The sequence below is a fragment of the Nuphar pumila genome, chromosome 7 (genome assembly GCF_984573655.1).
Source record: "Nuphar pumila chromosome 7, dmNupPumi1.hap1.1, whole genome shotgun sequence".
Taxonomy (NCBI): Eukaryota; Viridiplantae; Streptophyta; class Magnoliopsida; order Nymphaeales; family Nymphaeaceae; genus Nuphar; species Nuphar pumila.
In genome coordinates, this window is record NC_143255.1 from 25,569,467 (window position 1) to 25,596,512 (window position 27,046).

Here is a 27,046-nt window from a genome sequence, read left to right on the forward strand (position 1 = left end):
AATAAGATAACAGTAAACAGCACCAGATCTGACGTGATCTGTTCTTTAGACAAAAGGCAGCACGTCAGACCTGTTCTTTAGACAGAAAAAGGCATCAGAGAAAACAGCACCAGATCTAGCATGATCAAAGGCAGCACGTCAGATCTGTTCTTTAGACAGAAAACAGCACCAGAGAAAACAGCACCAGATCTGACGTGATCAGAGGCAGCACGTCAGATCTGCCCTTAAAGAAAAAGAATAAAGAACAAGAAGTAGATTAGAAGGGACCCAGATCTGAATGGAAATCAGATCTGTCGTGAAACAGAAAATGAGAGAAGGAATAAAAGAAAGGAAGAATAAAGAATAGAAAGGAAACCTTCAATGGGCCTGCTCTGATACCATGTCAGAACTCAGTGTTCCAGCCCACGTCTTCACTATCTACAGAAAGAGGAGATGACAGGTGGCAAAGGGGTTGCGCAGAAAAGGTCGTTACTTGACCTAGAGAAACTTTGTTAATATACAGTGACTCACAATTACAATGGACGATAATGTCCCTGATTATAAGTACAAACTACAAAAAAAAGTGCACATGTGCAGAATAGAAATACTAACACGTGATATGGATAAATACTAAAACACCTGATATGAATCTGCACCAGGCGTAGATCCAGAACCAAATCATGTCTTCTTTAACACAAAAGTTTGCCAAGAAGAAAATTGAATCTAAGAGAACAGAGTGCCTTAGTGAAGAAGTTCGTCAGTTGGTATTCTGATGTCACATAAGGTAGATCAATGACATTCTTTAGATATTCTTCTCTAACAATAGTGGCAGTCCATCTCGACATGCTTTGTGCACTTATGAAAAGTGTGATTCTTTGCAATACATATTGCACTTTTGTTGTCACAGCATAGCTTGGTGGACCCTTGAACATGAACTCTCATATCTTCCAATAATTATTGAATCCAAACAATTTTTATGGTTGTAGTTGTCATGGCTTGATATTCAGCCTCTATAAAAGATAGGAACACCTTTTGTTGTTTCTTACATCTCCATGAAACCAAAGATTCACCTAAAAAAATACAAAAACAATGGTGGAGTAACGGTTATTTGGGTCACCTCCCCAATCAGAGTTCGTATAGGTAATTAAATTTAACTCAGAAGATGAAGATAGAAATACTCTCTTATTTATGGACCCTTTCACATATCTGATAATCCGAAGAACAACACTCATATGAACTTATGTAAGTGCATGTTGAAATTGGCTTGCAACATGCACTGCATGAGAAATATCTGGTCTGGTGATGCTAAGATACATAAATGAACCAACTGGTTGCCTCTAAGGAGTAGGATTTTCTAAAGAAATCTCATCATCAATCTTCATCTTTGTTCTCACTACTTCAAGAGTTTCACAAGTTTTGTCATCTGAAATACCTACCTGTCAATTACCTCACATGCAAGCTTAGTTTGGGATAAAAAATAACCCCTGTGAGAATAGGCAACTTTAATGCCCAAAAAATATGTCAGAAAACCCAAGTTTGACATTTCAAATTTTTCAGTTAGAGTAGACTTGATACTCTTGATTCTTACTGCATCATAATCAACATATCATCAATATATAATAACAAAATTATAATAATTGTTTTAGAGTTCTTGACAAATAAAGCAGTGTCAGTATAGCAAAAGACAACCATTTTATACCATTATGTTGGTAAATCCATCATACCAAGCTTTGAGAGTTTGTTTCAAACCATAAAAAGTTTTTTGTAGGCAAAGATCTTTAAGAATCTCCATACATAGAGGAGCATCCATATACACTTCTTCGTTAAGATCACCATTCAAAACAGTATTTTTGACATCCATTTGATAAATGTTCTATTTTTTAATTTAAACAATGGTAATGAGACATCTAACGGTAACTATACGTGCAACGAAGGCAAATGTCTCATCATAGTCTATTCCATATTCTTGACTATACCCTTTGGCAACTAAGTGTGCTTTGTATCTTTCAAGAGATTCATCACTCTTGGTCTTGACTTTAAAAATCCATCTACACCCTATAGTTTTCTTACCCCTATGAAGATTTTGAAATTTTCATGTCTTAGCTTTCTTAAGAGATCTAAGATCACTATCCATAGCTTCTCTCCATTCAACACTCTTCTTGACTTCTTCAAAGTTTTTAGGTTCCACATACGAGTGAATGGTGCTAAGACAAGCTCTATATATAAGTGAAAAAGAATCATATGATATAAACCTAGAAGGAACTTTTCTAGTCCTTTCGGTTCTTCAAGGATTTATTTCCTGTGAAGGGGTAGGTTCACTATATTTTTCAATTGCACTTCTAAAAATGCTTTTATCTCTATGGGTATAAGTGATAAGATCACTAGATGTTTTTTCTTCAATATGATGATTGGTAGATTGATGGGAAGAGTTCTTATTTTCTTCTACTTTATTATCACTAAGATCATTATATGTGAATTCATCATCACTAGAAACATCATCATCTCTAGACAATAATTCAAACAAGAAGGAATAGTTTACATTTTCTTCATAATGTTTACATTTTTCAAAACCAGTAATGTTTTCCAAGAAGGTTACATTTCTAGACACATATAATTTGTCATTCTTAATATCATAACATCGAAACCCTTTATGAGTTTCGGAATACCCAAGAAATGTACAAGGAATGGCTTTTGGTGAGAGTTTGTCATTTTATCCGTAAGAACAAAACATTTGCATCGAAAAATTCTCAATCTATTGTAGTCGGGTTCCTTTTGATATAATATTTCAAAAGAAAAAAATTTATTTAAATTTTTGGATGAAAGACAATTTATAAGATAAACGGATGCAAGCGTTGCCTCGACCCAAAATCTTTTTGGAATGTTTTGAGAAATAAGTAAGATTCTAGTGGTTTCAATAATATGTCTATGTTTTCTTTCGGCTAATTCATTTTGTTGAAGTGTTTTAGGACAAGACTTTTGATGAACAATTCCATAATTTTCAAAATAATTTTTGAACTCATTTGAGAGATACTCACCTCCGGAGTCAGTTCTAAGAATCTTTAAGTTTTCATTAAATTGATTCTTAATCATCATGTGATATGCTTTAAAAGATGTACACACCTCATGTTTATGTTTAAGAAAGTATATCCAACAATATCTAGAGTAATCATCAACAAAAATAACATAACATGCAAACCCTCCTTTTGATATAACGGGTGTCGGTCCCCATACATCCGAATGAACGAGTTTAAATGGTTTGGTTGTAAACATAGATCTTTGTTCAAAAGGCAAGATTCTCATTTTCCCAAGAATACAATCATTACAAGTGAAATCACTTTTACAAAGATCTTTAACAAAATGTAAATAAGAAAGCTTGATGACATTGGGATGCCCAAGTCTTTTGTGTCAAACATTTATATCTTTATGTTTGGCAATATTACAAAAAGAGTTCTTTGGTATTTGAAGAAAATTCACGTAGTATAGATCTCCCTTCCTAGAGCCTTCTCCAATCAACTGACATTGGGATGCCCAAGTCTTTTGTACCAAACATTTATATCTTTATGTTGGGCAACATTACAAATGAAATCACTTTTACAAAGATCTTTAACAAAATGAGAAATTTGTTAGATGGAAATTTTATATCACACCCATGGTCCGAGAGTTGAGAGACCGAAAGCAAATTTAAATTTAATTTTGGTATAAATCTAATTTTTGAAACAAAAAATCTTTGATTTTCAAAATTTTCAATACCTTTAATTTCAAGATAAGTGTCATTCGTGGTTGGAACAAAAGATAGAGATACATTTTTTTAATATTCGAAAAGAGAGAAGATATTTGGAGTCATATGAAAGGAGGCACCCGAATCCAAAAGTCAAGAAGTCTTACCAGGAGGAGAGAGGGTTGACATGGCGGCCCCCGAAAATTGTTCCATTAGTGGAAGTAGATGAACCTTCTTCCATATGTAGTTGAAATGTAGTAGACATAGCCATCTTCTTCCATTTTGGACACACCGGTTTAATGTGTTCCTATTCTTTGCAAAAATGATATATAATTTTGCTATAATCTCATCTTCCATTTTGGCTACCATTTTTTCTCGCTCTTTGATTTTTTAAATAAAGGGATTTGTATGTTTTCAAGTTATTCCCTGGTCTAAAACGACATATGTTCCATCATTTTCTTCTTTGTTTGAAGGCGTCACAAGAATACTTGAATTGATCTTGCTCAATCCCATGCGAGTTTCTTCTCCACTTAGCTTGGTAAGAACGTCTTCAAGTGGTGGAGAAGTGAAAAATGATAGAAGGGAAGATCTTATTTGTTTGAATTCGGATCTAATCTCATTCAAGAAATTAAAAAACCGATCTTCTAATTGCTTGTGTCGAAGCTTAATGGCTTCTCCACTCCATTTGGGTTCAAGCATAGCAAGCTCATCCCAAATAGATGATAGTTCGGCAAAATACTCTCTAATAGTCAATTCGCCTTGTTGGAGGGTCAAAACCCTTTTTCGAAGATAATATTTGTGGGACAAATCCCTTGAGGTATACATCCTTTCAAGATATTCCCATACTTGAGACGCCTTCTTGAATTTCAAGATATTTGCATTAACTCTAGTCTCAACCGAGAAAAAAATCCATGAGAGAATCTTGTAGTTTTTCATCTCTCATTCTTCATACTTTTATTGTACTCTTCAAATGCTTTTGCTCTCTCCTCTCCATCAAGAACCTTTATCTTTCCTTTTTTAACTATAGTAATTTTTTGCTTGAGTTCCGCAATTGTACCTTGGATGTAACCCCAAAGTCCCTTACCCTTGATGTGAGCTTCCATATTTTCGGCCCAAACATGATAGTTTGAGCCATTAAGTTTGAAGCCAAGAGAAAAATGAGTCTTTTTCGGCCATTTGAGAAGCTTTTTATGAGACAAGAGAAGCCTTTAATAAATGAAGCACTTACCATAACGGGTCTTCTTTATGCTTGTAGCGTGTCTTCACTAGATGCGGATTACAAGAGCTCCACACGCCAAGACACAAGAATGAAGTGTGGGCACGACTTTCGAGGTAACCACCGTGATGACCCGATACACAAGCTTTTCTCCTTCCAAACCTGGCTCTGATATCATGTGAAATTGTCTTTAAAGAGACAATATACATAAGAACACCAAGTTCTTAGTGAAAAAACATGTGCACATAGGCACAATAAGAACACTTGGAACAAATGTGCACAAAGGCACAATACATTCAAGAGAGCACAAATGCACAAAGGCATACAAAATATGAAGCTTTATTGAAGAAATGAGAGAGATTTTGCTAAAAAGCTTAAGAATTACAAAGGGAGAAGACCCCTATTTATGAAGCCAAAAAGGAGACCTTGGAGGGGCTCCATATAGATGTTGGAGCCCCTCCAATGGTCACAATTGTGATCGTTGGAGGGGCCCAACGTCTATGTGTGCCCCCCCCCCAAGGCTAGAAAAAGGAATAAAAAGAAAAAAAAGAATAGAAAAAAAATAAAGAAAGAAAAAATACAATCATATTCCAAGGAGAATATGCGTAAAATATAAAAATGACAGTTTACCCTTAAAGGGTATTTACAACCAAAATTATATATATATATAGATACATATACATATATATAATATATATATAGGTGTATGTATGTATATATAAATATATATATATGGAATACATTTTAACATAGTTATTAAACATGCTCTAAAGTTTGGAGAAAATGAATCATATGATATAAATCTACTTGGAACACTAGAGATTCGATTTGATCTCCTAAGTTGGGATTCTTCTAAAGGTATGTTTTGAGAGAACTTATCAAGGGCATATGGGTGATTACCTTCCCGCCGTCGAGTATACACATGCAAATTATTTGATACATTTTCATTCAAACTTTCATTTTGATGACTAACTTCATAAAAAATCGGATGATAAATACTAGAGTTCTTGTCCAAAGAATCAAACACCTCAATAGAGTTACACTCATCATGTCTTGTCAATAGAGAAAATAGAAATGAGTAATCAATTTCTTTAGGTCTTTTGCTATCAAACTCAGTTTTATTTTCAAGAAATGTGACATCTTTTGAAACATAGAGCATGTTATTTATTATATCAAAACATCAGTACCCTTTTTTATTTTCACCATAAGACAAGAAAACACATTCAATGGCTTTTGAAGATAGTTTATCATTTTTATGAGTAAGCACATAACACTTACAACCAAAGACTCTTAGTCTTTTAAAATTGGGTCAATTTAAAAGGTTTTTCAAATAGAGAGATTTTGTAACAAAGACGAAGGAGTTCTATTTATTAAGTTGAGGTTAAAATGACTTTGGCCCCAAAAAAATTTGAAATATCCCTTGAAATTAAAAGAGCCCTAGTGATTTCTATTATATGTCTGTTTTCTTTTCGCTAACCCATTTTGTTGTGGAGTTTTAGAATAAGATCTTTGATGACAAATTTCATTTTGTTTCAAGTAATTTTAAAAGTCATTTGACATGTACTCTCCTCCAGAATCCGATCTAAGAAGAGATATGTTGCTGAGAAATTGATTTTTAACCATTATGTAAAATTCCTTAAAGAAAGAAAACACATCGGATTTATGATTTAAAAAATAAATCCATGTGTATCTAGTAAAATCATCAACAAAAATAACATAATAGGAGTAACCTCCTTTTGATATGACCGGTGAAGGACCCCATACATCCAAATGCACTAATTCAAAAGATCAAGTATAAATAAAGGTTTTATGAGGAAAGAGAATAGCTTTCATTTTTCCAAAAATGCAATTCTTACAAGATATATCTATTTCATTACAAATATTTTCCAAAAAAATGAAAGAAATACATCTTCGAAAAACTAGGATGCCCCAGTCTCTTATGCCAAGTATCAATACTTTTGTCTTATACATAATTACAAAATGACTTGGGTCGAAGGGATAAAAAATCCATAAGGTAAAGAACGCCTCTCCTATGGCCTTGCCCAATCAGTTTCCCAGACTGGAGATCCTGCACGGTGCAATCTTTACATGAGAAAAAAAAATTGCAACCATGATCGAAAATTTGAAACACGGAAAAAAGACTATTTTTTAAACAAGAAATTTTTGAGAATTTTTTGAGTCAAGTGTTTCAATACTATTTATTTTTAAAGAAGTTTCATCGGTTGTTGAAACGTAAGATGAAGTAGAATCAATACAAACTTCGGAGAGAGCATTCTTATGAGGTGTCATATGAAAGGAAGCACCCGAGTCAAGAATTCACATACATGGAAGAGATGAAGAATATGCAATGGAGGCACCCGAAGGAGAAGATGATTTGAGAAGTTGTTGAAGTGTCTTCAGTATTTGACTAAGCGTATCTTTAATATCTCCTTCATTTTTGCTTGATTCTTCTTTCTTGGGTGTGATTTCTCCAACGAAAGTGATTTTGCCTTTAAGCTTTGGGCATACCGTGGTTCATTACAATAGTGGCAAATAACACCCTTCCTATATCCACTATTATAGTTGGATCAATTATTTTATTTATTTTATTTTACAAAGTGAGGGAGTTTATAGGCCCTTACATTGGAACCCAGCCTAATAATTGTAATGAAACAAGGAGTCTTCACACACCTCACTCAAGAGGCACAAATCACACCCACAAATGGTTCAAAGCACAAAACCCACTAAGGGCTTATAAAGAACGCAATCACAAAGTGCACATGCACAAGTCCACTATAGGACAATCCAAAAAGCACTAAGGCTTACGCAAGCACAAGAGTGCATACAATATCAAAAGAGAGATAACACTTAAAATTAATGAATTTATTTATCAAGGAGCTTCAAAGAAGCTTAGAATACAAGGAACCTTAAGCCCTTATTTATAGACAAGAGGAGGCCAAGAGGGAGCCTCCAAAATAGACGTTGGGAGGCTCCCTCCAAAATAGACGTTGGGAGGCTCCCAACGGTCATATTTATGACCGTTAGGATTACTCCCAACGACTATGTGGAGGCATATACAACAATGCCTTTACATAAAGAAATAAAAAATGCAAAAATTAAAAAGAAGAATAAATAAAAACCTATTTTTTAACTTATACAAAATGACCAAAATGCCCCTAGTGGGCAACTCAAATTACATTATTCATTATAGTCACATATATCTTGAATATATATAACTATATATGAAGTTATACATATAACTTAACACCCCCCCTCAAACTTATGGTGATGTAACCATAGGTTTGCAAATCCATAAGAACCCATGTCTTTAAAAGTCTTCATAGTCTTCATCATGTTTATTCGTTAGTTTCTTCTATTAAAGGGTATATAAAGTCTCCAATATTTTTGTCAATCATTTTCTCTAATCAGTTCTTCAATACTTGGGAACCTATAAATAGAGCAAGCCAAATATGCCAACTATATAAAAGAACATATATATCACAAAAACAAAGAATCATAAAATATATTGATATTATGGAAGAAGGCATGCTCATAAATCATTAATCACTTTAAACATTTATGGAAATATGCATAATACCCCAATACCTCAAAATGAGAAAGTAAAACCTACTAGGAAAACTTCACAATCATGCATAAGATGTGAAAAACTCAAGAAACTGCCAACAAATAGAAGGAAGTTAACTTTAGGTTAATCAACACATATTTATCAAGAAAAAACACATTAATGCATGCAAGACATGAAATAGGATTTTTCGAGTAACATTAATACCATGAATAAATGATTTACTTCAAATAAAGAAATCATAGTTCTTAATTCATAAAAGAACAGAATTGCATATTATCAAAAAGAGAAATGCATGCACAAAATATCTCAAAGATAAGCTCATAACTCACTAATTATTTTAAACATTCATGAAAACATACATTATTCAATACACATATATTTATCACAATAATACATAATAGACCTGAAATATGAATTTTTTAAACAAACATTAATACCATAAAGAAATAACCCACAAAAGAGTTTAAATCCCAAAATATTTTTACATTGCAGAATATACAAGAAATGATTTCCCTCACTTAATTAAGAGAAGTCAAATAAACAAAGATCAATTATATCTTTAGAAGCGATATCATTCATGCATCTACAGAAGTCACTTATGGACCAATTTTAAGAGATAATAATAAACAAACTTTCAATAGCACATGCTTATAAACAAGCGAAAATACAAAAAAGGGATCCCAATGAGAATCCACACAAATATAATAGGAGGGAATAAGCACCAAGTAATACATAGTGAGAACAATCTCAAGAGCAATCAGAAGCACACAATAGCCACTATGGGCATATACATAAGAGTTTTTACTAAAGAAATACATAAACTTATGAAAATTATGCAAGACAACCAATCATGGAGTACTCATGCCACTAAGGCATATATAATGCAAAATGCATGAAAATATTTCAACAATTTCTCATAAAAGAACAAATGAGTTTAGAAAAATTATGAAAAATCGCATACATTATAATGAATGAATTTTACAAATCAAAACACTAGTTTGACCACCACAAACAAATCACCTCACTAGACCTCCAAACCTCAAAATTTAAGTGTATCAACTAATAGAACAAGAGCGCAATTATAAATGTCAACAACAATTATCTCTGTACAGGCAATACAAGGCTCCTTGGCAATACAAATTAAGAGATCAATTACAAATGTCAGCAACAATCATCTTTGTGACCATGCACAAGCAATATAGAGCTCCCTAACAATACAAAACAGTTACAATCCACAAGAGGTGCACATATCTCACCTTACAAATGATTGTAAAACTGTAAACAGCATTAATTTCAATGGATGCAGATAACTCACCACACTGATAATCCAAAATCTCTTATAAACAACATCAGTTTCATCAGGTGCACATACCTCACCACACTGATAAACAATGTCTTTTGTCTACATAAAATGACACTTAAATAAAAGGCATAAAAAAGGAAAGGACACACGACGTAAGAGACTTTGTAATGAAAATAAACTAATGTCACCAATAAGAATAGCAATTTTAACAATCTTTTGAAACACCATGGTTTCAAAAATAGATAGCCATCATAGACAAACATAATTATAAGCATCTATAATAATAACGATGAAAAATTAACAAATAAGTGATGTAATACACTCACAAATCCAGAGATCAATCAACCGTCAGTTAGAGCCAAACCATAAGTTGACAATCTAATCTGACATAAAACAAGATGCACACAACTCACCCGAACAAATATCTCTGAACAAAAAACGTCAAGAGAATGATGCATCATATAAAATTCCATGATGGACAATCCAAATGCCACAAAAGACAATTCATGTTAAAAATATGTATATGTATATATATACATATTTATATATATATATAAATTTGTATTCTAATGTATTGTCGATAGGGGCATTTTTGTCTTTTTACATGTATTAATAGGTGTTTATTAGAAACAACTATTTTTTGTTTCTTTTCTTATTTTTTCTTTTTTCTTTTTTCTTTTTTCTTTTATTTTCTTTTTCTTGTTTTATGAGCTTTGGGGCCCCACTTCATGGAGTCGTTGGGGTCCCAACGGTCATAAATATGACTGTTGGGAGCTCCCCAACGACTCTATGAATGGAGAGCTCCCAAGGGTCCCTCTCTCTCACTTTTGTATATAAATAGAGGTGTCCCCCCTACATGTATTCATTCCTTTTCTCTCCTTATTCAATAATACTTAGTTTTTGTTAGTCTTTTGGCATTGTCCCTTAGTGGACTTCCTCTGCACTTGAGTGCTTGTTTTGTAATTGTCCATTATTGGACTTGTAAGTGTTTTACATTTTGTTATTTGTAATTCCGCGTACTTTATTACATGGTATCAGAGCCATTTGGGTTCTCTTGATCTTGGAAGCATTTTTTGTGATGTTTGAAGATCGTGACAAAGGTGCTATCACTTTCTTCGTTTCTATCTTTCTCTTGTTATCATGGAGCATGAATCAAGAGTGAAGCTCTCCTTCAAACTTAATAGATCCAACTACTTGATGTGGGCATCGGCCATGGAAAATCATCTTAGAGGGAAGAAACTTTGGGGTTTTGTGATGGAAACCTCTCTTGAACCATCATTGAAGCTCACCAAAGTTGAAGTGTTGAAAAAGCTCTCATTGGGGATGATCGTCTTAAAGTCATTAATGATCATCAAATAAAGGTAGAAGATTGGGAAAGTAACCATGCCAAAATTTTGGCATCATTTATGAATAATGTTGACATAAAAATATGTGCCAACATTGTTAAATTTAGAAGAGTCAATGAAGCTTAGTTCTTTCTTAAGGGTATGTATACCCAAAAGGATCTTACTAGACAATATTTTTGTAAAGACAAAATTAGATTCACTAATAAAGGGGACGTGTGTTTAGGATTACTTTAGCATTTTGTCTCATCTTTGGGATGAATTAGCTTTTCTTGAGCCTAAATGGGTGGCTCCTGAAGATATTGAAATGAGAAGAGAGCAAATTGAGAATGAGCACTTTTTTCAATTCGTCCATGGTCTAAGACCGGAATTTGAACAAGTGAGATCATCTCTCCTTCATAGAACCAAAGCTATGCCCCTTGAATATGCTCTTGCCAAGGTATATCAAGAAGAAACTCGTCTTGGTATGACCAATAAAAATGATGATGTTTTGGCCGTTACTAGGCTGAGTTCCAATATAAAAACCTATAAGTCACCCCACTTTGTAAAACAAAATAACTATGGTAATGGGCCCAACTATAATAGTAGATATAGAAAAGGAGTCACTTGCTATCATTGTAATGAACCGAGACACATTAGACCAGTATGTCCAAAGCTTAAAGGTAAAATTGCTTACGTTGGAGAAATCACACCTAAGAAAGAGGAAGCAAGCAAAAATGGAAAAGATATTAAAGATACAATTAACCAAATATCGGAGGCACTTCAACTTCTCAAGTGATCCTCCACTTCGGGTGTTGCCATTGCATCTTCCTCATCTCCTTCAGGTATGTAGATTCTTGATTCAGCTGCTTCCTTTCATATGATACCTCATAAGAATGTTCTTTCCAAAATTTACACTAATCATACTTCATCTTATGTTTCAACGGCCGATGGAACTTCATTAAAAATTAAAAGTATTGGAACACTTGATTCAAAACATTCTAAAAAAAAAAATTGTTCCAAAAATAAGGGTGGTTCCAAAATTAAATTTAAATCTTTTTTTCGTCTCTCAAATTTTCGATCATGGTTGCAAAATTTCTCTCACCTAAAGATTGCACTCTACAGGATCTCTAGTCAGAGAAGCTGATTGGGCAAGGCCATAGGAGAGGCGATCTTTACTTTATGGATTTTTATGCCTTCCACCCAAGTCATTTTATAATTTTATATATATCGAAAGTATTAATACTTGGCATAAGAGACTTGGCCACCCTAGCTTTTCGAAGATGTCTCTCTTTTCTTTTTGGGGAAATACATGTAATGAAAAAGACATATCTTGTAAAGATTGCATTTTTGGAAAAATGAAAGCAATCCTCTTTCCTCAAAGAACTTTTGTTTCTACACGGCCTTTTGAATTAGTACATACGAATGTATGGGGTCCCTCACCTATCATATCAAGAGGTTACTCATATTATGTTATTTTTGTTAATGATTTTACTAGATACACATGGATTTATTTTCTAAATCATAAATCCGATGTGTTCTCTTTTTTTTAAGAATTTCATATCATGATTAAAAACCAATTCTTAAGCAACCTTTTTATTCTTAGATCGGATTTGAGAGAAAAATACATGTCTAATGATTTTCAAAATTACTTAAAACAAAATGGAATTTGTCATCAAAGGTCTTGTCCTAGAACTTCCCAACAAAATGGGTTAGCGGAAAGAAAGCATAGACATATAATAGAAACCACTAGAACTCTTTTAATTTCAAAGGATATTCCAAAAAAAAATTGGGCCGAAGCCGTTCTAACCTCAACTTAATTAATAGAACTCATTCGTCCTCATTAAACAATGTTTCTCCATTTGAAAAGCTTTTTAAAATTACTCCTGATTTTAAAAGACTAAGAATCTTTGGTTGTAGGTGCTATGTTCTTACTCATAAAAATGATAAACTATCCCCAAAAGCCATTGAGTGTGTTTTCTTAGGCTACGGAGAAAATAAAAAAAGGATACTGATGTTTTGATCTAATAAATAACAAACTATGTTTCAAAAGACGTTACTTTTCTTAAAAATGAAAATGGGTTTGATAGCAAAGAATCTACAAAAAAAATTGATTATTCATTTCTATTTGATCTATTACCAAGAAATGATGAGTCTAACTCTATTGAGGTATTTGAATCTTTTGACAATGACTCTAGTATTGAGCATGCAATTGATGAAAAGGATAGTGATCAACATGAGAATTTGAATGAATAAGCATCGAATGATACACATGTGTATACTAGACGGGGTGAAGATAATCATCCATATGCCCTTGACAAGTTCTCTCAAAACATATCTTTAGAAGAATCCCAACCTAGAAAATCAAACTGTATCTCTAGTGCTCCAAGTAGATTTGTATCATATGAGTCATTTTCTCCAAACTTTACAGCATGTTTAATAACTCTTCACTCTTATTACGAACCATCTCATTATAATGATGCCAAAAAATACCCACATTGGAATGAAGCAATGGAATTTGAACTTAATGCTCTTAAGAAAGCCAACACATGGGAAATAGTTGATCCTCCCTTAAGCAGGAAACCTATAGGATATAGATGGGTGTTTACAGTTAAAACCAAAAGTGATGGATCATTAGAAAGATATAAAGCAAAATTATTTGCCAAAGGGTACAGTCAATAATATGGAATAGATTATGAGGAAACAATTGCCCCAGTAGCACAAATGACAAGTGTTCGAGCTCTCATTGCCATTGCCTCTATTAAAAAATGGCTTATTTTTCAATTAGATGTTAAAAATGCATTTTTGAATGAAGAACTTGGTGAGGAAGTCTACACGGAACCTCCTCTAAGGGTTAATTTAAATGGAAAAAAAAAGCAAACTTAAAAAGGCCTTGTATGGTCTTAAACAAGCTCCTAAGGCTTGGTATGACAAATTTAGTAATGTTTTAATTAATTTAGGATTTCTTTCTTGTTATACTGACGCTACTCTCTTTGTCAATAAAACAGGTATTATAATTGTGATTCTTCCTTTATATATTGATGATATGATCATCACAGGAAACGATAAAGGAGTTATTGAAATTAAATCAATCTTAAATAAAACTTTTGATATGTTTGACTTGGGTTTCTTGAGATACTTTTTAGGAATTGAAATTGCCTACTCCCCTAGAGGATATATTCTCTCTCAAATGAAATTAGTTGCTAACATATGTGCTAAGTCAAGAGTTTCAAATGAAAAGAAAGTGAAGACCCTAGAAGTCATAAATGCTAAATTAAGACTCAAAGATGGTGTATTGCTTGAAGATCCTACTCCATATCATCAATTAATTGAATCTCTCACTAACCTCTCCATTACCCGACCTGATATTGCTCATGTTGTTCATGCGGCCAGCCAGTTTCAGCACGCCCCTACCACAGTACACATGGCAGCAGTGATGATGATTGTGTGATATATTAAAAACATCATTTCAAAAGAGATTTTCTTATCCTCTTCCTCATCTTTTGATTTAACTGCTTATACTAATGTTGACTGGGGTGGTAATCCAAATGATAGAATCTCAACTATTGGCTTTTGTATTTTTTTAGGAGATTCGTTGATTTCTTGGATGTGTAAGAAACAACAAAAGGTGTTTTTATCTTCAACCGAAGCCGAATATCGTGTTATGGCTATAACAACAATGAAAATAGTCTTCTCAATGATATGGGTATCATCATCTCAACACCATCGAAGATGTGCTGTGACAATAAGAGTGCAATTTATATTGCAAACAATCACACTTTCCATGAGCGCACCAAGGATATTGAAATGGATTGTCATTATGTTCGTGATGAATATCTGAGAGAAACTATTACATTATTGTATGTCACCTCGGAGTATCAGTTGGTTGATTTTTTCACCAAAGCTCTTCTTGCTCCTTGTTTTCTCTTTTTCCTTAGCAAACTTTCGATTCTTTCCCCGCAAAGTTTAAGGAGGAGTATTATATATATATATATATATATATATATATATATATAAAAAACGGTATTCTAATGTATTGCCCAATAGGGGCATTTTTGTCTTTTTATATGTATTAATAGTTGTTTATTAGAAACAACTATTTTTTGTTTCTTTTCTTATTTTTCTTCTTTTCTTTTTTTCTTGTTTTATGAGCTTTTGAGCCCCACTTCATGGAGTCACTGGGGCTCCAACAGTCATAAATATGACCATTGGGAGCTCCCTAATGACTATGAATGGGGAGCTTCCAAGGGTCCCTCTCTCTCACTTTTGTATATAAATAGGGGTGTCCCCCCTACATGTATTCATTCCTTTTCTCTCACCATTCAATAATACTTAATTTTTGTGTGTGCATATGAGTGTTTGTCTATTCTTTTTGTAATTGTCCATTATTGAACTTGTAAGTGTTTTATACTTTGTTATTTGTAATTCCGCATACTTCATTACAATTGATACTCACATAATTCAATTTCCAAATAGGTGAGTTCATATCAAATATCTGATTTGAAAAAGAAAGTTTTAAATCAAGTCTAATAATGTTAGGTAAAAACCTTATAAAGATTTGTGCTATCAAATGCACACAAGATATTAATTTATAATTTTTCATAAACCTTGTAACTAAAGACAATCAAGGTTACATCAATAACAACGAAGAATGTGTATGGCCAATATAAACAAGATATATAGAGAGATAGCTCAATCTAGTCTATTATGAGACAACAATGGTATACAACATAAAAGGGGTCAAAACTTACAACGATTCTCAACGAACCATACACAAGACCATGAACATATCCAAGCACAATCAATCATGGATACTCGCAAAGAGATTAAAATTCATGCATATTCTACAGTGTAATAACTTTAAGGCCACATAAAATCCACTATAATATTTAATATTTTATAAATGACAAGAACCGTTAATCAAGAAAAATAGTGTCCATTAGGGGCATACCAACAAAGCCCACAAAAGGGCATCCATAAAAAACTCAAAATAAAAATTTAATTTGTTCAACAAGAAAGGAAGAGGAATAGAAAACATATAATCATAGTAATTAGAGTTCTTAAGAAACCATATACTTACTTTAGAACATAATTTTTAATATATTATAGGAATATGCACAAATAATCATAAAGACACTAATATACCCAAAATAAACTTTGAATTAATATGCAAGGAAATTAAAGTCTCCAAAGATGTTCACCAATCAACAAAGTGGGCACTCAAAGAGTTCCACCAAAGCACCACAAGCCACAAAATGGGCTCACACACCAAATCCACCCAAGGTGGTTAACACTAATATTCTATTGATGAAGAAATAATGTAAGAAGGGGTTGAACACCTTCATGCACCGACAAATCATTTACCACCAAATGCAATATGCATGAAATTACCAAGATTTCAAAGAACATGCCTTGACATATGCATGAAATTACCAATAATTATAAAAGCATTAAATTTTCAAATAAATGTATGTACTTTAAATGAACACGTACACAAATTTACTAATGGATATACATGAGAGCATAGAAAATATATATTTTTGTAGAAAAATAAATATGAAGGATTTATCATAAAGAGCTCAACAATATGATACTTATGAGTTAATGTCAAAACACAAACTCTGGTTTTAATTTAATTTTTAAAGAAAACACATTTTACACGATTAAGAAATAACCATAATATTTCAAACAAATTTTTCAAAAATATATAAATACCCTTTTTAAAGGTAGAGAACTAAAAAATAGTTATATATAAGGATTTTAGAATACATACTAAAGCCCACATCATGTAGCTCCATTTAACTTGAAAGATTATGAGAGAGAAAGACGTAGACAACACATCCTCTTGGGCACCACGATCACATGAGTACCATGATCACATGATGATCACACCTTGAAGGTTCAAGAACACCCTCGCTTTGATACCATGTAATGAAACATGGAGTCTTCACACACCTCAGTCAAGAGGCACAAATCACACCCACAAATGGTCCAAAGCACAAAACCCACTAAGGGCTTATGAAGAACACAATCACAAAGTGCCCATGCACAAGTCCACTATGAGACAATCCAAAAAGCACTAAGGCTTACACAAGCACAAGAGTGCATACAATATCAAAATAGAGACAACACTTAAAAATAACCACGTGCATATATATATATATATATATATATATATATATATATATATATATATATATATATACATGCGAGCAGGCGAGTGTTCTTGTGTCTTAACAAAAATAAATATTTATCTGAGACATATAAGTTGTAACTTATAAAAAAAAAATGGTATAAATCTCATTTCACAGTGATTGACACATTATACTAGCAAATTAGAGAGACTTCAGGTTCCTTATGATTGATTGAATCTCAAGGATCACAATTGCCGCCACAAATGAGAAAAGAAATAGCTTATAATTGGTGCTATATATAGTCAGATTAACAGAGAAAGGTGAAATCTTAAACAAGAAGGGTGAGAGAGGTGGTTAGTTATCTTATGATTCTTATCATTTGTTAGAGCTTCCGTAGGTCATTATGGGGCATGAGGAAGATCATTTACTTCATGTACCTGTAGATAACAATTTGTTTGCCTCTTAAACTTGCATCATTTATTAAAGTTCAGAATATTATCTTTGTTTTTTAATGTTAATCTTGTTTCCCAATGGAAAATGAATAATTCTGCTAATCCAATAACGGCTGAAAATTGAGAATGCAAATAAAATAAACAAGAAAAAAAAAACTTTGTTTAATATAACGAACTAGAGGGTGTTAAGTGAAGAATGCTTTAAGAAATCTGCAAGTGTAAGGCTGATTGATGTCCTTGTTCCATCAACGCTTGAAATAACAAGACATTGTTAAGCAGCTGCAGGTAGTCAAAAGTATAACCCATGTTTGCTACAATAAGAATGAAAGGAAAAAGCATATAAAATGATTAGTCGGTTTTATTAAGTAGAAGTTACAGTATCACATGCTTTGTTAGTTTTTATGGTTGAATTTGAACCTACTATAGGCAATTTGGTTTAGATACGAAGGGTACAAGTTATTGTGCTATGAAGAGATTAACTTGCAGATTTCTTGACCAAAGCCTTGTCGTCACCTCGGTTTTCTTTCCTCATTATCAAACTTTTAGTTATCTCACTGTCAGTTTGAGGGGTTGTTATATATATATATATATATATAATCTTTTTTTGGCTTGTAATAGGTAATGTCCTCTATGGGCATTTTGGTTATTTTGTAATAGGTTCTACTCATTAGGGGCAGATTTAATATTTTTATTCTTTTTTTTTTGTCATAGGCATTAAGGTTTTTTGACCTTATAGCCCTTGTGCTTAGCCTATAAATGGAACTTTTTGTCCCCTTCTCTCGAATGCTTTTCTCAAGCTCTTTTCTAAGTGAATAATATTATATCATTTTTACTCTTGTGTTCTTTGAGTGATATTTGTGAGTGTGCCCACTAGTGGCTTGTGTTTAGCCCTTTGTGATAGACCTTGCACAAACATCAAACTATGAGAAGTTGTAGACAGACTGATTGATTATATAGGCGAATGGTCTAAAAGTTAAATAGAGAAGTGATGTTAGCAGAAAATATTGAAAAACAAGATTATTTGAAAAAGGCTTCACTTAAGAAATAACTACAATGAGAAACACAGTCTGATCCTATAATGTAGTGATTTGATCAAATAAATGCTCATGGAATGAACACTCTGCTACTTTCAAACCCTCGGGTATTGTTTTCTTTAATGTTTGTTCAATTACGTGCAAAACAAATGCTTCATTCTTGAACATATTGTAGAATCCATCATCACTTTCTATCCAATTTATTGGCACTATCATGGAAATATTGCAAATGGAATGGTTCTTAAAGAAGACCAGCCAATAATGCATCCACACCCAATGTGAAGTTGATAAGTGGAAATAGCAATGATGGTCCAAACTTAGATAATGCAGCCTTAATGCATTAAATTTGAGTATGCAGACCATAGGAAATGGTTCATGGAATGTGGATATAGGGTTGTTGATCACGTTTCTGGTAATACAAATAATTTTCTATGTTAATCTCCTATATAGGAAAAGGGAAATTTGTAACAAGTAATGGCAACATGTACTATATGTCTTATACAGACCTTGCACATATTCTTACATCTTCAGTTTGAATCTTCTATGCACTTTTTTTGTTCCAACAAATTAAGCACTATTTTGTTTCTCTGTCTCATCCTATTCATAAGTATGATTTTAATGTTATTTTCTCTAGATATCCCAATTCATAGATGTGGAACTCGAATCTGTGAATGTAGATATTCCCGATATGCACAAAGTGATTTGGGCACAAACAGAAGTAACTTGGACAAAAAAGAAATGTCCTCTCATTGTTAAGAAGGACCCATATACAAATCAAGTGTTTGCTAAGAATGATCAGCATTGAAACATATATGCGTTAAAAGCAGATCCTATGGAAGAATGTGGTTAGTTAGTGTCTTTTATTCTCGTGTTAGATGTTCAAATTCATGATAAAGAGTGCCATAAACTATGGCATAGTCATCTTGATCATTTCCATAATGAGTTTTTAGATGCTTTGCATAATAGTGGTGTGGTATATTCTGTTTTTTTATGATACTTTCAGCTTAAGCATGTGAGAGTTGCACATTTTGTAAAAGTTTGTTGCACATTTTTTAAAAGTTATCTTTTACTATTTAATAAATAAAAGAAAGAACCTTTTTATCCTTTTCATACTCTCCATTCAGATGTTCAGGAAACCGCTCCTTGTAATTATTTATTCAATTTTTATACATTATAAGACCTTTATTTATTATTACTCTTTTTTAAATAAAATTCAATGTATTTTCTGTTTTCAGAAGTTTCAAGACCTTTATTGAGATCAACTTGAGACATTAAAATTTTCAAAAGTGATGGAAGAATAACCACATCGCTTTTAAGTAACCGCTTGTAGATAGTGGAGGTAACTAAGAAATTTCTTGTCCCTGTAAAGAAGTCGTTATTGGGTCTTGGACCCAACTTGTGTATGTACAGGACCCGACCCGATCCATGTACTGAACCGGGTCAAGATCCAGTTATTATGTAATGTAATTTAAGATATTGCTAGAGGGTATTTTCGTACCCTAAAATTTTGTACTCAATATATTAATACATTGATAGACGCAGACTGTGTCTCTGACGTCTTTTCTTCCTGCAGCCCCTTCTTCCGTTATTTTGCTCCTTCTTTTCCTACATAGCTGAACGTGAAGACTTCCTTTTCTAATATGGTATCAGAGCAGCGTGACTTCTGGGTGTGAAGAGTTGTCTCGGCTTCACTCTGTCAACGTGAAAAATCGATTTTCTCTTCCTCGTCGACAGGTTATTCTCCCTTTCTTTTCTGTCAAGTTAACGATTCTTCCTCTTCTCTTTTCTATCTTCCATCGCAGATCTGAATCATATTCAGTCTGTTGTTACCTAGTGGATTATGTTTCCAACTATCTTCCTACTTTTCTTTTCTGTTAAGTTAACGATTCTTCCTCTTCTCTTTTCTATCTTCCATCGCAGATCTGAATCATATTCAGTCTGTTGTTATCTATTGGATTCGAGTCCTATTCTTTCACGCGATTTGCCTAATCACGTGAACCTGGCCCTTCTTCTCTTGCTTTACTTTCTAACTCTTCACGTGATTTGCTCAGGCACGTGAATCTGATTCACTTTCTCCTGTTTCACGCAAAAGTCGAGCTTCCCTTTCTATTCTTTATACCTGCTGGTTATTTCAGATCTGTCCTTTCTTGTTTCTTCTGTCCACACGAGTTCTTCATTATTTGTCTCACTTAACTGAATATTATTTCAGATCTATTGTGTGCCTTACACAGTTCTGAAATAGTATATATGATCATCTTTCTATTTTTCTATCTGAATATTATTTCATTCCCTGTCAAACTTTTATTCTCTATCATAACTTTCTTTCATATCTCTGTGCCGATTTTTGTCATAATTTACTTTCCTCTCAAATGGATTTCCCTCTTCCGCAGTCAGGTCTCTCCTCTAACTTTCTCGGTCAACTAGTATCTAAAAATTGAATAATTCCAACTTCTTAACCTGGAAAAGACAGATTGTTCCATTCATAAGGAGTCAGGACCTCTCTGATCATCTGAATGGATCGGTTCCACCTCCTCCAGAATTCACTTCGCAGGAAAAGATGGACGATAAAGGGGCGCAATCTACTGTTCTTCTCAAGAATCCAGAATATGTTACTTGGATGAAAAGGGATCAATCGTTAGTGGCATACATCACTTCAACCCTCTCACAAGAGGTTCTTGTATCCATTCCTGATGATTGTTCGGCCAAAGAATTGTGGGACAAGCTAGTTCAGACATATTCGCAGATCTCTGAGGCGAGAATCATGTTTCTCAAGCGAGAATTTCAAATGTTGAAGAAAGATTCCATGTCTATTATGGAATACCTGAACAAAATGAAAGGTATCACGGATCAGCTGGCTATTGTGGGGTGTCTCGTCAGTGAAAAGGATAAGGTACAACAAACTTTTAGTGGGTTGGGGTCACATTATCATGCTATGACGACGACTTTATTATGTTTACCAGAACTTCCAAAATTTGAAGACCTTCGTGCCAAACTATTGCAATATGAAATGACTCTGAAAGGATCTTCTGAAGACATTCATGGACATTCAGGAACCCAAGATGTGCTGGCCATGGGAATGACTTATGGTAGAGGTAGAGGAAATTTCTTTCGAGGAAGGGGAGGCCACGGGAGAAATACTTTTGGAGGTCGTGGTATACTTTCAACGCCCAATATACAAGGACAAAGGCTCATTCCCACCTGTTTTTTATGTAACAAGAAAGGGCATATTAAAGCAAATTGTTGGTTCAATCCTCAAAACAAGGGAAAAGCTCCACAAGCAGAGGCTAGGAGGGATGGAGAAGTAAAAGAGTTGTTGTTGGCAGCCTTGGCAGACTTGAATATGAAGCAAAATGATAAAGGCACTTGGTACGTCGACTCCGGAGCAGCGACTCATGTCACGGGTGATGCGGGTAAACTCTTGAATCTCTCTCCTTATGTTGGTAAGAATAGCATAGTCACGGAAGACGGTTCTCATCATTCTATCTCACACATTGGAAATGCCATTATACCCATGTCCAAGTCCTCTCTTAACCTTCCAAATGTTATTCATGCTCCTAATATTCAGAAGAACATTGTTTCTGTCTCAAAACTTGTTGATGATGTTAATGCTTCAGTTGAATTTACTCCCCCTTCTGTTTATGTTAAGGATCTTCGCACGAGGAAGACATTCGTTGAGGGAAAAAGATGGGGCAACATGTACATCTTTCAAGAAGATCCTTCATCTGTTCATTCTGACTATTCATCCTTGAAGCCTCATCAACATCAATTTCTCGCTCCTTCTGAGTTTGTGTTTGCCATTTCTGAATGTAATAAGCCAAGACTTTGGCATAGTCGTTTGGGTCATTGTGGTCGTTATTTTATTGAAAAACTTGTCTCGAATAATCTCATTCCTAAGTCCAGTCTGAGTTCAGAAGTCATTGATATAAAGTGTTCTAGTTGTCATTTATGTAAGAGTCGTGTTTTGCCATTCAATTCCATTAACAAGAGAGCTTCAAGGCCCTTTGAGGTCATATGTTCTGATGCATGGGGCCCTGCCCCAATTGCTTCTCTTTCTGGCAGTAAATATTATCTCATTTTCGTTGATAGTTATTCACGTTATACTTGGATATTTTTCATGAAGCACAAATCAGAAGTTTTTGGATTGTTTCAGAAATTTCATTCCTTTGTTCAGAACCATTTCTCTACCAACATTCTCAATTTCCAATGTGATGGAGGAGGTGAATTCGCCTCTAGTGACTTTGTTAGTTTTCTTCAACATAATGGGATAAAGAGAAGAGTGTCTTGCCCACATACACCTCAACAAAATGGGATTGCTGAGAGGAAGCATCGACATATTGTTGAGAGTGCAATGAACATGATGCACGGGAGCAATCTTCTTGTAGCACTATGGACTGAAGCCTTTCATTCCACAGTTCATGTGATAAATCGACTGCCCATGACCATTTTAGAAAATAAGTCACCATATTTTTCTCTATTTGGCATACAACCCGATTATCATGAATTACGTGTGTTTGGGTCTATTTGCTATGTTCACATTGACAGTTCATTGAGACATAAGTTTCAAGACAAAGCCTTAAAATGCAGGTTTATGGGATATGCTGAAGACTACAAAGGGTATAGGTGTTATGATCCATTGAGAAAACGCGTCAAAATATCAAGAAATGTAGTTTTTGATGAATTGAATTTTGATGATCAGCCGCCTAATTCAAGTCTTCATGTTGTTAACTCAAGTCCGAGTGTTGAGGTATACTACCCATGGTTAAATTCAGAACTCTTCTCCAGTGCTAAGGAAGATTGCCCAGCAGACTGCAGTCAAAAGGAGATATATGAAGAATCAGCAAATGCAACTCAAACAGAAGAGATTGTCACACAAAACTTGGAGTCAACAAGGTATAAGGGTGTTGTATACACCCGGCGAGAGAAAGAGCCCTCATCCATTCCTTGTACAGATACGGATCCTTCTGATCCTGCTCCACAGATGATGAATATCAGAAGATCCTCACGGATTCGACATCCGCTTGACAGATGGGTAAGCTATAAAAAAAATTCATTGGATTTTCAACTATTCTTGACGTCCATAAATAAAGAGGATGAGCCTCTCATGTTCTATCAAGCTGCAAGTTCTAGAAGATGGGTCGAAGAAATGGAAGCCTTACATGAATATGGGACATGGGAGATTGTGCCTAGACCACTAAATAGAAATGTCGTTGGGTCAAAATGGGTATACAAGATAAAGTATAAACCAGATGGAAGTATCGAAAGGTATAAAGCTAGACTTGTAGCCAAGGGATTCACACAAGAACAAGGACAAGATTTCGATAAAACTTTCAGTCCTGTGGTTAAGATGGGAACCATTCGCATTGTGTTGAGTCTAGCCATTGAACATGGATGGACATTGAGCCAGTTAGATGTAAAAAATGCATTTTTACACGGGGATTTAAAAGAGGAAGTCTACATGGAGCAACCCACTGGGTATGCAGAACAAGATGCCAAGCAGTATGTATGCAAACTAAAGAGGGCACTCTATGGATTGAAACAAATTTCTCATTCCTGGTTCGAGAGTTTTTCACTAGAGATACAAAGGCATGGCTTTTCTCGATCCTTTCTGGATCACTCGTTATTCATTCACAATGAACGAGATGTCACTACTCTCCTATTGATATATGTTGATGATATCGTCATCACAGGGAACTGCAAAAGTCACATTGAGGAGGTGAAGAAGTTATTAAATCAAAGATTCAAAATGAAAGATTTAGGGGAGCTGCGGTATTTTCTTGGGGTGGAAGTTGATAAAAGATGTGATACACTCACACTTACTCAACACAAATACACGTTGGACATTCTCAGCAGGGCAGGTATGACAGATTGTAAGCCATTAGCAACTCCAAGTGTCATTCATCAGAAACTGAGTTCTAAAGAAGGGGATATATATGGAGATCCCACTAAGTATCGTAGCATAGTTGGCATGCTATAATATCTGACTTTTACTAGACTTGATATAGTATATTCGGTTAATCAGGTGTCTCAGTTTATGCATGAACCTCATACGTCGCATATGGAGGCAGTCAAACGAATACTTCGTTATCTGAAGGGTACAATTGGTGATGGGCTGGTATATAAGAAAAGTGAATTAGATCCAGGCGGCGGCCATGAGATCATTATTTATGCTGATGCTGATTGGGCGAGTGATCCAGATGAACGACGGTCAGTATTTGGTTATTGCAGCTTCATTGGATCGAACATGGTATCTTAGAGCAGTAGAAAATAGAAGGCGGTTGCTAGGTCAAGTACTGAGGCTGAATACAGGTCGATGGCAGCTGCCACTGCTGAAGCCACATAGATAAGGCATCTCCTAACGGAAATGGGAGAACCTATTGCTCGATCACTGCTACTGTGTGATAATCAAAGTGCCATCAATATGTCTTTCAATCCCATTCATCATAGTCGAGCAAAGCATATTGAGATAGATCAGCATTTTGTTAGGAAAAAGGTTGAAGAAAAGGAGATTGAGCCCATGTTCATGCGAACTGAAAAGCAAGTTGTTGATATTTTCACCAAAGGGCTGACAAAGGACAGATTTTGGTTTCTGAAAGGCAAGTTGTTCATGGTCCAAGACCATGCACAACTTGAGGGAGGCTGAAAAGAAGTCGTTATTGGGTCTTGGACCCAACTTGTGTATGTACAAGACCCGACCCGATCCATGTACTGAACCGGGTCAAGATCCAGTTATTATGTAATGTAATTTAAGATATTGCTAGAGGGTATTTTCGTACCCTAAAATTTTGTACTCAATATATTAATACATTGATAGACGGAGACTGTGTCTCTGACGTCTTTTCTTCCTACAGCCCCTTCTTCCGTTATTTTGTTCCTTCTTTTCCTACACAGCTGAACGTGAAGACTTCCTTTTCTAATAGTCCCTACACACATAATGGTATAGATGTATGAAAGAAAGCGCAAACATGGTTGAGACTATTGGTACTATGCCCTATGCAAAGGCTTAAGGAAAGACTTTCAGTCAGAAGCCTTTCATACAGTAGTATCTTTGAATAATTGCATGCCACCTAAGATTCTTGAAAATTTCTCCCACAAATGCTTTTGAACAAAAATCTAAGTTACTCTTTCCTAAAGGTGTGCAGTTGCATTTGTTATGTCCATACATATAGATAGTGATGTGTCATTTATAGCTGATCATGCAAAAAATGGCAGTCCAACAACGCAATGCACATAAATTTTAACTAGAACATATATGAAACAGGGTAGACATTTTGTGTAATCGGTAACCTCAAAAGAGATCTGAAAATACTGCAAAAATGATATGCCCCTATCATTTGTAATTCCATATCTAAAAGTTCAGCAAAAATGGAGCTGGCAAGATAATGTGCATTCAGAATCCCTTGCCATGAATGACATTATTGACTTGTATAAGACATCTCCTAAAAGTGCACTCAACACTTACCTTCCAAACAATGCAAAGTCTATACAATGAGATGTTCATGATACTAATAATTCTTATTGTTGCTATATAACCAGATTCTAGTACAAGATACAAAGTACCCAAAAGAAGGGTCATATAGTAGAGTGCTCCATATCAAATGATGCTTCCAGTAAGACAATAATGCAAATACAACGCACATATTTCTAGTCGTATATATAATTAAAATCTTCTTGTAAGTCACAATAGTAGCCATCTCAATTCAAAACCCATTCATACAACCCCTCCCCTTAACCACCAAAAGAAAAAACAAACTTTTGAATAAACCAGAGTCAGGGAATCCCACAGTAACCTCTACAACCATTCAAACCATCCAATCTGAATTACTGAATCATGGACAAACTCATAAAGTAATAGATCACATCATATTCCTACCGTCTCTATCACGGCCAACGAAGGAAAAATAAGAAATAGAGAATTTTTTTCTACCATTTGCAATCACAGAGAAGAAAACCATTTATCAATACCGCCATGTATAACTTAGATGCCACACAAACCAAGCAACAGCAATACCATCAAAAGAATCAAACAAGAGAATCTAAACTCCAATCAGACAAAAATAAAGATACCCACATAATAGCTTCTGGCACTACTCACATATTTAAACTGATACACTAATAATCCATCAGATTCAAAAGGAAATCCATACCACATGCTCATATTGACGAGAATCCACGTCCATCATCCAAGATGGAATCAAAAGCGAGAAAATTATATCACATCAAGGATTGTTGGGTACCACCAAACACGTCGAAGAGATCAGCCGAGGGAGAGAGAGAGAGAGAGACCAAACACGTCGAAGAGATCAGCAGAGAGAGAGAGAGATGT

At 34.4% G+C, this 27,046-nt stretch overlaps 1 protein-coding gene across 2 annotated transcripts in view; it reads right to left on the bottom strand.

The window, feature by feature from the left end:
* Nucleotides 1-27,046, bottom strand: part of LOC149831588 (uncharacterized) — a 40,457-nt gene extending 13,411 nt beyond the window's left edge. Inside the window, exon 1 of one of the 2 annotated variants that reach the window (XM_090014000.1) lies at nucleotides 26,868-27,046. In XM_090014000.1, coding sequence (XP_089870126.1) covers nucleotides 26,868-26,903 — 36 coding nt within the window. In that variant the 5' untranslated portion in view covers nucleotides 26,904-27,046. The remainder of the gene's footprint in view (nucleotides 1-26,867) is intronic. The other variant, XM_090014001.1, reaches the window with a different exon arrangement.